The following is a 15,777-nucleotide window of genomic DNA, read 5'->3' on the forward strand; positions in this document are numbered from 1 at the left end:
TGATAAAATGTACAAATATGTTTTTTCAAGAGGAGGAACAAATGAATGTCAACCTTGCAAGGTGTTAAAAATAGGGAGGCAATGGGGGAAAAATACAAAGTAAACTAGAGACTATATTTGACAGAATCATTGTATTGTGCTTCCTTTAAAGTAACAAAGGTGATATACCAAGGTAAATGCAGATAAGAAAGGGGCATAGGGAAGAGTTGTGAGACACTTGGCATTGGTGGTGTTGTCTTACTCTTTATTCTATTTGATTTAAGGTTATCTTTCCTTTTGCTGCTTCCTAGTTGTCATGTTTTTTTCTTCCTCTTTCTTTTTTCTTTTTCTTTTGTCTGTCTACCTTCTTTGACTCTTCCTCCTGCTTTGTGGAAGAAATGTAGATGTCCTTATATAGATAGTGGTGAGGGTGGTGTACACATAAATATGTGACTATACAGGGAACCATCAGTTGTTTACTTAGGTTGGAATGTATGGCAAACCATCTTAAAAAAAAATTGGCTGATGACAAAACCTTGAGGGTAATATCCTGAGTGAAATAAGCCAGACACATAAGGACAAATATTGCAGGGTCTCACTGAAAGGAACTAACTATAATTTGTAAACTCACAGACATGAAATATAAGTTACCAAAATATAGAAAAAGGCTAAGGAATGGGGAGTGGTTGCTTAGTATGAGCAGAATGTTTAACTAGGATGAACTTAAACATTTGGAAATGAACAGAGGTGATGGTAGCACATGGTGAGAATAACTAACAGTGCTGAATGGTGTGTGAATGAGGTAGAAAGGGGAAGTTCAGAGTCACATATGTCACCAGAAGGAAAGTTGGAGGTCAAAAGATGGGAATGTATAAAACTGAATCCTGTGATTGGCAATGTCCATGATTAACTATACAAATACTGGTAATCTCTTTCATGAACCAGAGCAAATGTATGACAATACAACTAGAAGATAATAATAGAGGGGCATATAGGAAGAAAATATTGCAAACTATATACTACAGTTAGTAGTATTTCAAGTTCTTTCATAAACAGTAAGATATGAACCATACCAATACTATGAGTCAACAATGGAGGGGGGCTGGTTAGGGATATGGGAGGATTTGAGTTTCTTTTTTTTTTTTTTTTTCTCTTCTTTGTCTTTATTTCTTGTCTGGAGTAATGAAAGTGTTCTAAAAATTGAACCAAAATTAATTGTGGTGATGGATGCACAGCCGTACAAGGGTACCGGGGGCAACTGATTGTACACCTTGGATCTTTGGATAATTGTATGGTATGTAAACAATCACAATAAAAAAAATTAAACCGGATTTTCTAAATTTTTGGTTGAATTTTAAAGGTGAAATGTTATTTATATAAATATTTAGAAATTGTATAAAATTTTTAGAGGCTTAACAATGTTCTCACTGTCCATGTCATATCTTAACACCGATCTGCATGTTATTAGATGACAGTATAGTGATGTTAGTCATGATTTTAGTTATTTTTCATAAATGGTATATTTCACAGAAACAACCAAATATTCTTGTTAGTTACATTGTTTTACTTTGATGCTTCTCTGAAAGCACGTGATCAGCTATAGGTCAGAACTTCATCTTCAACAAAAGAGAAGCAAGGCAAATATGTGAATTATGTTCTACCTGTTAATTAACATAACCATAGTAAAATTATAAAGGTGAGACAAGACAAAACTTCTGATATGGTCTGTGATTGAAGACCCCAATAAAAGTTAATTGTCAAATGTTTTCTTTTGGGGAATGATCATTGGGAAACTAAAGTCTCGATTACAAGCTCTTGCACATTTGTTCCTGGGCCTTAGTTATTTGTAAACTTTGCTGGGTTTTGCCCCTAAGGTACATGTCTTGGTAACTGCTTGGAACTTTGGGTATCTGTGTGACACCGGAGACTCAAAGTTGGAGTTCTCCATCTTTGGAAGTACTGCAGGAGCAGCATTAATTCTAAGAAGACGATTCCATATAGCAACTGTTGAAGAAACTGAAGGGGAGTGATTAGATTTCAATTAAGAATGTAAAGGAGGCTAATCTATCTAGAACTAAAGTGAATTAGAATACAAGGTAAATGTATTAACAGTATTTTAATACTTTAATTTCTAAGAGAGATCTAAGAAGGAGAGATTTAATTTTGTCCAAAAATTTAAATGTTCTATAGCACACTATCTGACTTAACCTGTCTGGTCAGTTTATTTGGACAACATAATTCAGCTTTATTTGTCATGGAACCTAGAATAGGAAATGAGATCTTAGTATTCTGTACAGGTTAATGTAATACCCTGATGCATTTCAGAGTGTTTGAGGCATAAAATGAAAAAAAAAAAAATTTTGCAAGATCCCTTGAGGGACTGGTGAAAGAAAGCATGAAATTATTAAACTTCCCTACCTGTGGAATTTCCTGCTTTTCTCTCAAGCATTAAGGACTCCTAATTTATCAAAACTGTAATCAAAGAACTTTCCAAAGTATAAATCTAAGATTCACTCCTTTTTTTTTGAAAACATAGATTCCCCCCATTTAAATTTATAGCAGTGAAACCTATGAAAAGAAGCACTGAAACACATATGAAGCTTGCACTTATAAAACCTGTTTCTGCAATGATGTAGCACCTAAGAGGCACCCCCTGAAAATCTGTGTTGCTCAAATGAGGCCTCTTTCTCTAAGTCAAACTCTGCAAACAAACTCACTGCCTTCCCTCTATGTGGGAAACGACTTCCAGGTCTAAGTTTCCCTGACACTGTGGGACATGACTGCCAGGGGTGACCTCCCGTGGTTTCTGCCACGACCGTTCTTGTCTCAGGAGCAAGGAAAACATTTCTGGAAAAGTGGTCAGGTTCTGGGTTGGCTTTCATGGTAGAAGTGACAGCGTTTGTTGATGGAACAAATATGGGGGTGGGGGTGTGGGGCAAGTATGTTGCCGAGGTTTAAACTGGACAAGTTGAAAGATGGGATCGCTATTGAGGTTGAGAAGGTGGAGCTAAGAGTTTTATTTGTGGCATATAAAAACGTCTATAAAATATCCAAGAGGAGAATGTCTAAAGTGCAGTTGCCTATGAGGCTGTGTCAGGGGTAGATATGTGGGCTGTGGAGGGAAATTCGAGAATCTTGAGTATATAAATAGTACTTAAAGCGTTGAGTTTCGTTTCTACTACAGAGTGTGATTATCAGACGAGTAAAAGCCCCAGGGCTCGGGCACTGAAGCAATTAGAAGTTTAGGGAAATACGTTTGACCGTCAAACTTGACCAGCGCACCGCCGCCATAGCCCTCGGAACTTGACAACTACGTTTCCCTGAAGCCTCTTCGGCGCCTGATTCCGGGTGATAGCTGCCAATGAAATTCCGCGAGATTGGAAGTCGGAAGTGAAGCGGAAGCCATTACTCTCAGGAGGCGGTGGCTGCAAGGCACATGGGCTGAGGAATGGTAGGTTGTACTTTGTTTCTTGCCGTTAGTCGCCCCAACCCTCCGCCCCTCCTCGACCCCCTCTCCGCCCCTCTTCCCCGCGGCAGACTGGGACATTCTTGGCCCTTCGGCGGCGGCTTCCGTGACTTCCGCTCACCCGACTCTGCCTCAACACCTGTAAGCCGCGTTTTCTTCACTTAACCCCATCACTCCCGGCGTTCCTGAGTACGCGAGAGGCCCACGAGGCCGGGTGTGTTCGGAAAGCTAGGCAGACAGACTAGGAGTGTTTTAGACGCCCGACAAGCGCTTTGGAACTCGAGAAGCGAGTTGCAGTGTATTTAGGAACATGGGCTTTTCAGAAAGCTGAGTGCATGGGATGGGGGCGGAGAAACCTAGACGAAGTGAGTTCACAGCTAACGGAAGAGCGGAACTGAAGACCGCGAGGATAAACCACTTTGGTTCTGCCCTGTTGTCATTTTTGTCTAATGTTAATATAGGCACACTGATTTTCTTTTTGTTAGCATTTTCCTGGAATAATTTTTAATCCCGAACTTATTTTTTATTCCCGCACTTATTTTTTAGATATGTATTTTAGTTGGCTGTCGTTTAAATACCCTATAACTGATTTTAAAGACTTCATTTCAACATTCTGTTACTTAATTTGAGAGTTAATCCATTAATATTTATTATTACTGACATTTCGCATTGATTTTTGTTTTCCTAGTTCGTGCTTTCCATTTATCCTTTTCCTTTCGAAGTTTTTATTGGGAAACAGAACATATAAGCCAAATAAAGTATGAACTTGTACAGTTACGTTGTATGTACAATTGAAAGGTTGCAACAACGCTGTGAATCCATAAACCAGACCAAGAAGGAGATTATTAACCCCCTAAAATTTAAATTTGTGTACTCCTTCCAAATTGCATTCTTTTCTCCTTGTTAGTTTGTTCATGGGTCTTACTGCTTATACATGTTTCTCCAAAAATGCATTTCCTAATTTGTTAATGCATTTATGCTCTTAAATACTTTTGGGGGCATCCTTTTTTGTTCATATACCTTTTAATTTATCAGTGTTGAACACAGTGAAAACACATATACTATAACTTATTTGTGCATTCTACGGATGAAATTTGTTGTTTCCAATTCTTGCCTTAAACATTTTGTACATGTCAAGGTGCATGTGTTAAGAGTTGATATAGCATTAGATTTCTGTGTCATCAGGTTTATGTGTGGTCTTTATGTAATGCCAAAATGTTTTCCACTGTGGTTGTGAGATAGTATTGCAGTTTTATTTTTTTCTTTTGATTGGTTTTGAGGGTGAGTATTTTTCTTGGTTATTGGCCATTTGTGAAACACCTGTTTGTGCCTTTTACCTATTTTTTGAGTTGTTTTTTTTTTTCTATTGCTTTTAGGAGTTTTGTTTTGTAAGAACTGCCATCCTTATCTTTTGTTGCACTCATTATGCTGGTATCTTCCAATTTGTACCTTTCATTATGTTGTTTTGATCAGCAAATTCTTGTGTCAGTGTAGTCTCCTCAGTGTTTGAGTAGGTGGATATTTTATGTAAGGTTAAAACTGCTCTACACTGTTTCTTTTTTACTTTTAGTTTTGGTCTTCACATTTAATTGCTTAATCCCTCTGGAATTGCTTTTTTTCTTTTCCCTTGGTCAAATTGCCTGTCCCTGTGACAGTATGGGGTACTATAACTTAATAATTTCAACAGTTTTATAATTTAGAGATTTCTAAATGTCTTGCAGATTTTCATGCCTCTTTCCAATCATTTTCAGGAATGTAATAGCTGTTCTTACCTTTTATGCCTCCATATATATTTTAGAGTCAACTTATCAAGCTCTACATCTGTGATTTTCTTTTAATTTATTTAGTTTTTGTCCCCATTTATCTACTCATCCATCCATGCACTGGATAAAGGGAATGCGATCCACAAGGTTTTCAGTCACACTGTCACCCTTTGTAATCTACATTGTTATACAGTCATCTTCAGGAGTCAAGGCTACTGTGTTGAAGTTTGGTAGTGTCAGGTATTTACTTCTAGCTATTCCAATATATTAAAACCTAAAAAGTGTTATCTATATAGTGTGTAAGAATGTCCACCAGAGTGACCTCTCGACTCCATTTGAAATCTCTCAGCCACTGAAGCTTTATTTCGTTTCATTTCACATCCCCCTTTTAGTCAAGAAGATGTTCTCAGTCCCACGATGCTGGGTCCAGATTCATCCCCGGGAGTCATATCCCTCATTGCCAGGGAGATTTACACCCCTGGGAGTCAGGTCCTATGTAGGGGGGAAGGAAGTGAGATCACCCGCCAAGTTGGCTTAGTTACAGAGAGAAGGCCACATCTGAGCAACAAAGAGACACTCAGGGGTAGACTCTTAGGCACAATTATAAGCAGATTTAGCCTCTCCTCTGCAGTAACAATCTTCATAGGGGCAAGCCCCAAGACAGCATGTCAAGCTCTCAGTCCCCAGTATTTGTGAGAACATCAGCAACAATCCAGGTGAGGACGTCCAACGCCTCCCCAGCTCCACAGGCAGGCCCCAAATATATATTTTTATTCACCACCCAAATTATTTTGGGATGTGTTGCTATTTCACTCTAACCTATACAGACCTACCATATCTGGCTTCCTATTCAAAGTTCCATGCAATTGTGGTGTTTGAACAAACTGACTGTAGAAGTTATATTGTTTAGAAAATATAGATCCTATACCAAATAAACATTTCTTCCCTTGGTCTCACATGGAAGTTGAAGTTTTAAAACAAAAGGATTCAACCTTTACCCTTTGGCCCAATTTGCCCTAGTCTTAACCAATTCTGCTTCATTCATATCTCTAATTGTAGTCTGGGCTCTTTTTCAGGTTTTTTTTTTTGTTTGTTTTTTGTTTTTTAACAGTTGCTGTATGCATTAATATTGACATTCATATCTGCCTAACTCTAGCACTGAGTTTCAGATGTCGCACAGATACCCAGTGTTCTGGAGACCAGTCAGGTTATACACCAAGGGATCAACATCTCAGAGTTGGGAGATAGCCATTACAATTCAGGAATAGATTTGACTGATGGAAAAGCTTACAATCTAGGGACCATTACAATAATCATTTCCCTGTTAGGCTGTGCTCTAAGATTCAATTCTGAGTTTACACATTGTAGTTCATATCTGTAAGGCATTATAGTGTTTGCCTTTGTTTCTGGCATACTTCATTCAAAATGCTGACTATGAATCCATTCACCTCCTTGAGTGTCTCACAACTTCACTCCTTGTAGTTGCTCAGTCTTCCATTGCATGTATACACCACAGTTCACCATTCTGTTCCTCAGTCATGTGCCCTTAGGCCACCTCCACCCACTGCAAATAATGAATACTGCCTCCATAAACACCAATGTGCAAATGTCCATTCATGTCTCTGCTCAGATCTTCCAAGTACATACCCCATAATGAGGTTGCAGGACCTTATGGCCCCCACATACTAAGCTTCTTGTGGAACCACCACAGTGACCTCCAGAAACGCTACACCATTCTGCCTCCTCATCAACAGTAAAAAGGTACATCCCTCTCTCCATGTTTTCTCCAGCACTTTTACCCCATGTATATTTTTTCCTACAATTTTATAGAGATATATTCACATAACATACAGTTATCCACAGTGTGCAATCAGTTGTTCACAGTATCATCATGTGATTGTACATTTATCACCACAGTCAGCACTTGAACACATTGATTATCATGAAAAAGGTTTTTTTTTTTTTTGGTGAATAATAAAAAAGATAACAATAAAAAGAAAAATTAAGTGTCATACAATACAATATATTAGTAAGGACAGGAAACAACACCGCTACCAAGAATCCCATATCCCTCCCTTATATCCCCCTCTCGTACACAGTTAGCTTTGGTATATTGCCTTTGTTACATTTAGTTACATTTGTGATTTTGCTTTCAAATTGTGTTGAATCTTTATATGAATTATGGGAATATTGGCATTGTTATACCCCTGAGTCTTAGAATTCCTAAGTTATAGCTCCATTTACTTCCATCTTCTATAATGCTTTTCAACAAAGTTTTATACCTGTACAAAGGATTTAAGGTTTTTTTTTGTTAAATGTATTTCTAGGATCTCTGTCTTTTTGATATTAATGTAAATGGTATCATTTCAGAAATTATATATTTTCTTGTTTTGTATATTGAATTTGGGTCCAGCAAGCTTGCTAAAGTCCATGATATCTTAATTTATGTGTAGTTATTTTGTTCATAGAGATTTTTATCATCTGTGTTAAAACAAAAATCTGTAGCTATATACATACATACCCCACCTCTTGCATCATACACTTTTTTTTGTTATTTTCTTTCTTTACTCCCTGGCTGAGAGTTCCATTATTATTGAATAGAGTTCAGAATTAAATTTTGTATTTGCTGGGGAGTTTTTTTTCAGGGGCAAGATAGTCTTTTTAAACAACTTTTTTTTTTTTTTTTTGTTCTTTTGGGCATATGGCTCACCAGGGGGGGCTTACCTAAACTTAGAAAAGAAGGGTGGAATGTTAATGTACTTGTTAGGAGTGAGAAGAGGTAGAGAAATTTTGCTTTCCAAACTGGTGGTCACTTTATTCCTCCCACCACCATAAAAACTATAAATCAAATCATTCCTTTTTCTCTAAAAAAGTGCCATGTTCCCTGAACATGCATGCCTCCATGACTTTGATCTTGATGTTCTCCTTATGGGGATGTCCTTCTCTGTACTTTTTCACCTGATAAATTCTTACTCAACCTTAACATCCCAGCTCAGAGATGACCTCTATATTGATTTTGTAATCTTCCAGGGTGACATTACTACTACACTCCTTGCATTAAACAACTTTTTAAATTTAGGAATAATTTCAAACTTGCAGGACAGTTGCAAAATTAATACGAAACCCGTATAGGGAACTCCACCATATCCCCAAACAGGTAAAGATAATCTTCATCAGTTCAAGGAAGCTCCCTTTTCGTAGTTTAAGAGTTTTTCTTATGACTAGATGTAGGTTTTTAACAAGCGATATTTTTCAGCATATCTTTTTTTTTGTTTGTGAAGAACTTTGTTATCTCTGTGTAGGTTTTATGCCAGTTATGTACAAGGATCCTGCTTATCTCAAAGACCCTAATATTTGTAACGTCAGATATTGGGAATAAATTATGTATATAATGTCATTAACAATAGACTTATTTTACATTAAGTTTGTGTAATGCTAATATTAATTCAAATTATAAAATTTAATAATCTTTGGGCAGAAAATTAAAAATAGGTTAAATCTTATCAAACTGCATGTTAAGAGCTTTGGCTGAAGAACTTTGAAAAATAATGGGAAAAAATAGTGTTTCAGGAGAGAGCTCATGAATGAAGACTCCTTTTTTCTTCTCATTAAAAAGTTGTGTATTTTTAAAATTCCAGTATTCATTACATTTTATGTATCTTGAATAAATTGGTACTGTATGATTGTCACATGTCTGGTTCTCAGATAGCTCATACAGTGGTGTACTGCTGATATTGGCAGTGATATTGAGGCTAGTAATTATGTAAGGGGTGGCTTGTGTTGAAATTTTACTCTAGGCCCAGATTGTCTTATAAATGGGATGACTAGGAAAATGAGTGTATATCCTTATATAATGGAATGCTTATTTAATGTTTGCATCCCATGTGACTGACTATGGATTTGAAATTGCTCTGAATGATTTTCTAACTGGCAAATTTAAGTATGCCTGGGAGTGGGTCTTCTCTTTTTAGAGATGTTACTTGGGGATGGATAGTGGTGCTATCACAGGATGTAACATTTATTCCTGATTCAAATCAAATAAAATGATGATACATGTGTAATCTGTTATCAGTCATTTATCTCACTCCAGTGATACAAGCTAACTGCCAAAAGATGAGCGATTGGGGGAAAAAATTTCTATATAAGGACTCTTCCTCCTGTTCATCAGATCCTCGGAAAATTGGGTCATCAAATTTAATTGTGAAAGTTCAGCTGTGTACTAATGACTTCAGCAAACTTACCTATGGACGAAGATTTTAGCATTGCTTTCTTTCAAAAGAGATGGATCATTTTGCAAAGTATGTGTTAAATATTTACTGTGTACCTCTCTAGCATTTTAGCAAACTGAACTTTGTATAAAGGCCTGTTTTAGACTATGTTTTCAATAAATATGCAAGCAGTCTTTGAAAAATCTCTGCACTGCTGTCTTTCAGATGTCTGCATGTAATGTTGGCTGCTTGTCACTTCAGCTGTTCCTGTCTTTAGCCTGAGTATCCAGTTTTGCTCATATGTTGGTTGCATTTTCTGTCATTTTCCATGTTCTTTGTGATAAGTTCCATATGTTCTGGTGATGTTTGTGTTATTTTTAAATTAGGGTTCAGACTGAAAACCCTGTTTTCCCTCTTTCTTCCCTGTGCAGCACCAGGGCACAGCACTTCGTATGCAACCAGTAAAGCACCACCCCAGCAGTAGAAACTTATTTGCACACATCATCTCTGGTATTACATGGTCTTCATAAGCACCCCATGATAATGCATGGAACAAAGATAAAAGATAATTATTTTTTTAATACTAGGTTTGAATTTGCCCAGTCACTTGGGAATTAACTGGAAGAAGAGCAAAGGTCAAAGTGAGTGCTCAGCATTTCATTCAGGGAGTGAAACAACTTGGTGACAGCTTAATGGAAAATTCTCACAATTGTGGAAAAGACATATATTTCCATTTACAATAAAAGCTCTTTTAACCAATCCCCCACTTAACCAACTTACTGGATTAAATTGGGGCTTTACATCTTCATTAAAAATCATACTGAAGCCTATGACTGTCCTAACAGTTGATTTCTGCCTTGCCAAGAATTAGATGTTTTGCTCCCAGACCTGTGTGTCAGTTGTACTTGTTACTTTATTGATGAAATATGAGCACAATAAAGAAAAGTTATCATTGCTGTGAAAACCAAGTCAGTGCTTTGGGAATACTTGATAACTAGCTTTAAAATAAAGCTGTCAAATGAGGCATGGTTAAGACAACATAATAAGACTGGGGGTGGGAGGATGGTGTGTAATGGAGAAACAGAGTTGCATTTTGTACTCATATTGCTTTGCAAGTTTCTTTAAGTTTTTGGTTCACTTTAAGAAGCCAAAACTGGTAATTATTAAAGGTTGAGTAGTGGGTGTGAACTTCAATCAGTGGACTTAACACTCACAGAAGAATTTCTGGCCTTATATCAAAGATTGGCAAATAAATGTACATATCTGTTTTATCTTAAAATCTTTTTGATATACATTCATAGTATGTGTATATACGCATGTATCATTTTTGAGTCCCTACTTTAATTGGCCTTTTCAGCAGTTAACTGATTAACTTCTGATTCCAAACACACTGGATTAGGCTTGTACTCCAATTTTGGATTCATTTGAATTGTGTGAAAGGAGGGCTCTAGACTGGGGAGAGATTACTGTTTGTATTTCATTATAATTCTGCCATAATTAGGGTTGCCAGATTTAGCAAATAAAACATGACATCTAGTTAAATTTCAGTTTCAGATAAAGGATGAATGAATTTTTTTGTTAAGTATGTCCCTTATTACATGGTGTCTAGTATTTTAACTGGCAACCCTTGCCAGAATATACTATGAACCATCACTTAAGGAGTAAGAAGTTTAATGACTTAGATAAAAATAAATTTTCATACAAATTTTAGACTTCTTTCCACTTTGTGAAAATAAGGTTAGTCTCTCTTCCAGTTCTAAAGAATGTCATACAAAATTTTAAAATGCGTCTATTTAAGTCTTTCCCTCAACACTTTAGTAAAAGGGGCAAAACAGTTTTTTTTTTTTTTTTTTAAATAAAAGCATTGGATACATAAAATATCAGCATATCTTTTCATATGTATTTATTAGTATATTTCTAATTTCTGGCACCTTAAATGGTGCTTGGTCTGTGACCAAATAAATGAACAAATAAATGAATAATATGATTATCTTATTTATGTGCTAGTGATGAATTAAACCAATTTTTCTTATTTTAAATTTGCATTGGTGAGCAGCTAACTTTGAAAAGGTGCATACTCTTTTTTTTCCCCATTTTTTAAAGAAATTGTGGGTTTACAGAAGGATTATGCATAAAATACAGATTTCCCTTCGTCACCAACACCTTGCATTGGTGTGGAACAATTGTTACAATTGATAGCAGTTCTTAATAATTGTACTTTTTTTTACTTTATTTTTAACTTTAATTTCCCTTGTTAAAATTGATGATTATTAAAATGGTGCTATTAACTACCATGCATAGTTTACATTAGGTGAACTTTTTTCCTATATACCAACCTGTTAGTAACACCTTGTATTAGTGTCATACATTCCTTTTAATTCATGAAGGAACATTCTTATGCTTGTATTATTAACTGTAGTCCATTGCCTACAATAGAGTTAACTGTGGTGTACACTCCAATGTTTTACATTTAATTTTTTATTTTAGTAACATCTACAACCTAAAGTTTCTCCTTTTAGCCATATTCACCTTTATAATTCAGTGCTGTTAATTACAGTCATAATTTTGTGCTGCCATCAACACCATCCATTTCCCTCCAACACCATCTGTTTACAATAAACCTAAATAGAAATTCTGTACAAATTGTCAACTCCCCATTCTCTAAATGCAATCTATCCTCTAGTAAACTATGTTCTAGGTTCCTATGAATTTGTTTATTATAATTAGTTCATATCAGTGAGATCATAAAATATGTGTCCTTTTGCATCTGGCTTATTTTACTCAGCATGGTATTCTCAAGGTTCATCCATGTTGTCACATGCGCCAGAACTTTGTTCCTGTTCACTGCTGAATAATATTCCATTGTAGGTATATACGCATTTTATTTATCCTTTCCTCTGCTGATGGACACTTGGGTTGCTTCCATCTTTTGGTAATTGTGAATAATGCCACTATGAACATGTGTGCAGATAAATATATGTTCGATTAGTAATGGGATTGTTGGATCATATGGTAACTATACACAGCTTTCTCAGGAACTGCCAAACTGTCTTCTACAATGGCTACACCAGCAAAGAATGAGTGTTCTTATTTCTCCACATCCTTGTCAACATTTGTAATTTTTTGTTTTTAATAGTAGCCATTCTAATGTGTGTGGAATGATACCTCATTGTGGTTTTGATTTGCATTTCCCTAATAGCAAGTGATGTTGAGCATCTTTTCATGTGTTTTTTAGCCATTTGTATATCCTCTATGGAGAGATGTCTATTCAAGTCTTTTGCCATTTAAATTTTTTTTTTTTTGTCTTTTTATTGTTGAGTTGTAGAATTTATGCATTCATTCTGGATATTAAATCCTTTTTGGTTATATGATAAGTTGTCTTCTCACTTGCATGCAAAGTTGGTTGAGGCACAAATGTTTTTTATTTTGTTGAGGTCTCAGTTATCTATTTTTTCTTTATTGCTTTTGCTTTGGGGGTAAAGTATAAGAAACCATTGCATAACACAAGATCCTGAAGATGCTTTCCTACATTTTCTTCTAGCAGTTTTATTGTCCTGGTTCTTATATCAATTGACCACAGATGTGAGATTCTGTTTCTGAACCATCAATTCCTTTGATCAACCTTTATGCCAGTACCATGTTGTTTTGCCCACTGTGTGCTTTACAGTCAGTTAATATAAGTCCTCCAATTTCATTCTTCTTTTTCAAGATATTTTTGCCTATTTGGGGCCCCTTACTCTTACAAATAAATTTGATAATTGGCTTTTTCTATTTTTGCAAAGTTGGCTGTTGGGATTTTGATTAGGGTTGTATTGACTCTGTAAATCAATTTGGGTAGAATTGATATCTTAACAGCATTTAGCTTTCCAATCCATGATCATGGAAGGTTTTCTTTGATGTCTTTTACAATGTTTTGTATTTTTCTGATTATAGGTCATTTTATCTGTGATTGTTTATTCCTAGATATTTGATTCTTTTAGTTGCTCTTGTAAATGGAATTTTTTTCTTGATTCCTCCTCATAGTTCATTACTAGTGAATAAAACACTACTGATTTTTACATGTTACTCTTGTACCCCGTCACTTTGCTAAACTCGTTTATTAGCTCTAGTAGCTTTGTTGAGGATTTTTCAGGACTTTCTAGATACAGTATCATGTCATCTGTGAAAGTTGTCCTTCTTCCTTTCCAATTTGTATGCCTTTTATTTCTTTTTCTTGCCTAATAGCTCTAGGTAGAACTTCTAGCACAATGTTGAATAAGAGTGGTGACAGTGGGCATCCTGTCTTTTTCCCAGTCTTTGTTGGGAAAGCTTTCAGTCTCTTACCATTGAATGTGATGTTAGCTGTGGGTTTTTTGTATATGCTGTTTATCGTGTTAACTTAATTTCCTTTGATTCCTATCTAAGTGAAAGGATATTGGATTTTTTCAAATGCTTTTCTGCCTTGATGGAGATGATCATGTGGTTTTTCCTCTCAAATTTGTTAATTTGGTGCTATTAGATTAATCGGTTTTCTTGTTTTGAATACCTTTGGATATCTGGAATAAAGCCCACTTCTCATGATGTATAATTCTTTTAATATGCTGTTGGATTTGATTTGCAAGTATTTTTTTGAGGATTTTTATCTCTATATTCATTAGAGAGATTGGTTTGTAGTTTTCCTTCTTGTTGTGTCTTTGTCTGGTTTTGGTATTAGGGTGATATTGGCTTCATAGAATGAGTTAGGTAGCATTTTCTCCTCTTCAGTTTTCTGGGAGAGTTTGAACAGGATTGATATTTAATTCTTGGAATGATTGGTATAATTCACCTATGAGGCCATCTGGTCCTGGGCTTTTGTTTGTTTGGAGTTTTCTGATGATTGATTAAATCTCTCTACTTGTGATTGGTTTGTTGAGGTCTTCTATGTCTTCTTGAGTCACTGTGGGTTGTTAGTGTTTTTCTAGGAATTTGTCCATTTCATGTAGTTTCCCTTGCTTGTTGGTGTCTAGTTATTCATAGTATCTTCTTTTTTTTACTTCTCTGGGGTCATTAGTAATATCTCCCCTCATTTCTGATTTTATTTTATTGCAACTTCTCTCCTTTGTCTTTTTCTAGCTGAGGCTTGTTGGTTTTGGTGATCTTCTCAAAGAACCAACTTTTGGTTTTGTTGATTGTCTCTCTCTCTCTCTTTTTGTTCTCTATTTCATTTATTTCTGCTCTGATCTTTGTGTTTATTTCTTTCTGCTTTCTTTGTTGTTGGTTTGCTATTCCTTTTCTAGTTTCTCCAGGTATGTAGTTAGGTCTCTGACTTCAGCTCTTTCTTTCTTTTTAATGTAGGCATTTAGGGCTATAAATTTCCCTCTCAGTACTGCCTTCACCAAATCCCAAAAGTTTAGATATATTTTGTTCTCATTTTCATTCATCTTGAGATACTTACTGGTTTCCTTTGCAGTATTTTCTTCCACCTCCTGATTGTTTAATAGTTGTTGTTTAACCCCATAAATTTGTGCATTTTCCAGTTCTCCACCTGGTTGACTTCCAACTTCATTCCTTTATGATCAGGGAAAGTGCTTTGTATAATTTTGATCTTTTAAAATTTATTGAGACCTGTTTAATGCCCCAGTATGTGGTCTGTCCTGGAGAATGATCCATGAGCACTGGAGAAGAATGTACATCTTATTTTTTTCTCTCTTTTTTTATCCTTTTAGTTACCCTTACTGATAAACTTCATTTCTATACTCTTCTCTAAGCCTCTCTCTTCTGTTCTTTCCTTTCAGCCTGATGGCCTCCCTTTAGTATTTCTTGTGGGTTAGGTCTCTTGTTAACAAACTCTCTCAGCTTCTGCTTATCTGTGAGTATCTTACACTTTCCCTCATTTTGGAAGGACATTTTTGCTGGATAGAGAATTCTTGGTTGGCAATTTTCCTCTTTCAGTATCTTGAATATATCATACCCCACTGCATTCTCACCTTCATGGTTTCTGATGAGAATTTGGCGTGTAGTCTTATTGGGCATTCCTTGTATGTTATGAATTGCTTTCTCTGACTGCTTTTAGAATTCTCTGTTTATCGTTGGCATTTGACATTTTGATTAGTATGTGTCTTGGAGTGGGTCTATTTGGATTTATTTGGTTTGGCTTATGTTTAGTCAGGGTTCTCTAGGGAAACAGAACCAATAGGAGATATCTGTAAATATGAGATTTTATAGAAATGTCTCAAGCAATGTGGGGATGCATGGGTCAAATTTCATAGGGCAGGCTTCAAGCTGGCAACTCCAGTGGACGTTTTCAATGAATACTGGAGGAGAGGCTGGCTGGCTGAAGTAGGGATGAAAATTCTGTCTTCTGACTGCTGAAGTCATCACTTCTCTTTTTAAAGCCTTTAGC

General features: G+C 35.9%; 1 protein-coding gene across 2 annotated transcripts in view; it reads left to right on the forward strand.

Moving 5' to 3' along the window:
* The first annotated feature begins 3,375 nt into the window (after positions 1 to 3,375).
* The window catches only part of LOC119525577 (zinc finger protein 317), a 40,292-nt gene continuing 27,890 nt past the window's right edge, over positions 3,376 to 15,777 (forward strand). The window contains exon 1 of one of the 2 annotated variants that reach the window (XM_037824340.1): positions 3,376 to 3,430. In XM_037824340.1, the coding sequence (XP_037680268.1) occupies positions 3,428 to 3,430 (3 nt within the window). In that variant the 5' untranslated portion in view covers positions 3,376 to 3,427. Of the gene's footprint in view, positions 3,431 to 3,499; positions 3,587 to 15,777 lie in introns of those variants that run through there. The other variant, XM_037824338.1, reaches the window with a different exon arrangement.

The sequence above is a fragment of the Choloepus didactylus genome (assembly GCF_015220235.1).
Source record: "Choloepus didactylus isolate mChoDid1 chromosome 25 unlocalized genomic scaffold, mChoDid1.pri SUPER_25_unloc2, whole genome shotgun sequence".
NCBI lineage: Eukaryota > Metazoa > Chordata > Mammalia > Pilosa > Megalonychidae > Choloepus > Choloepus didactylus.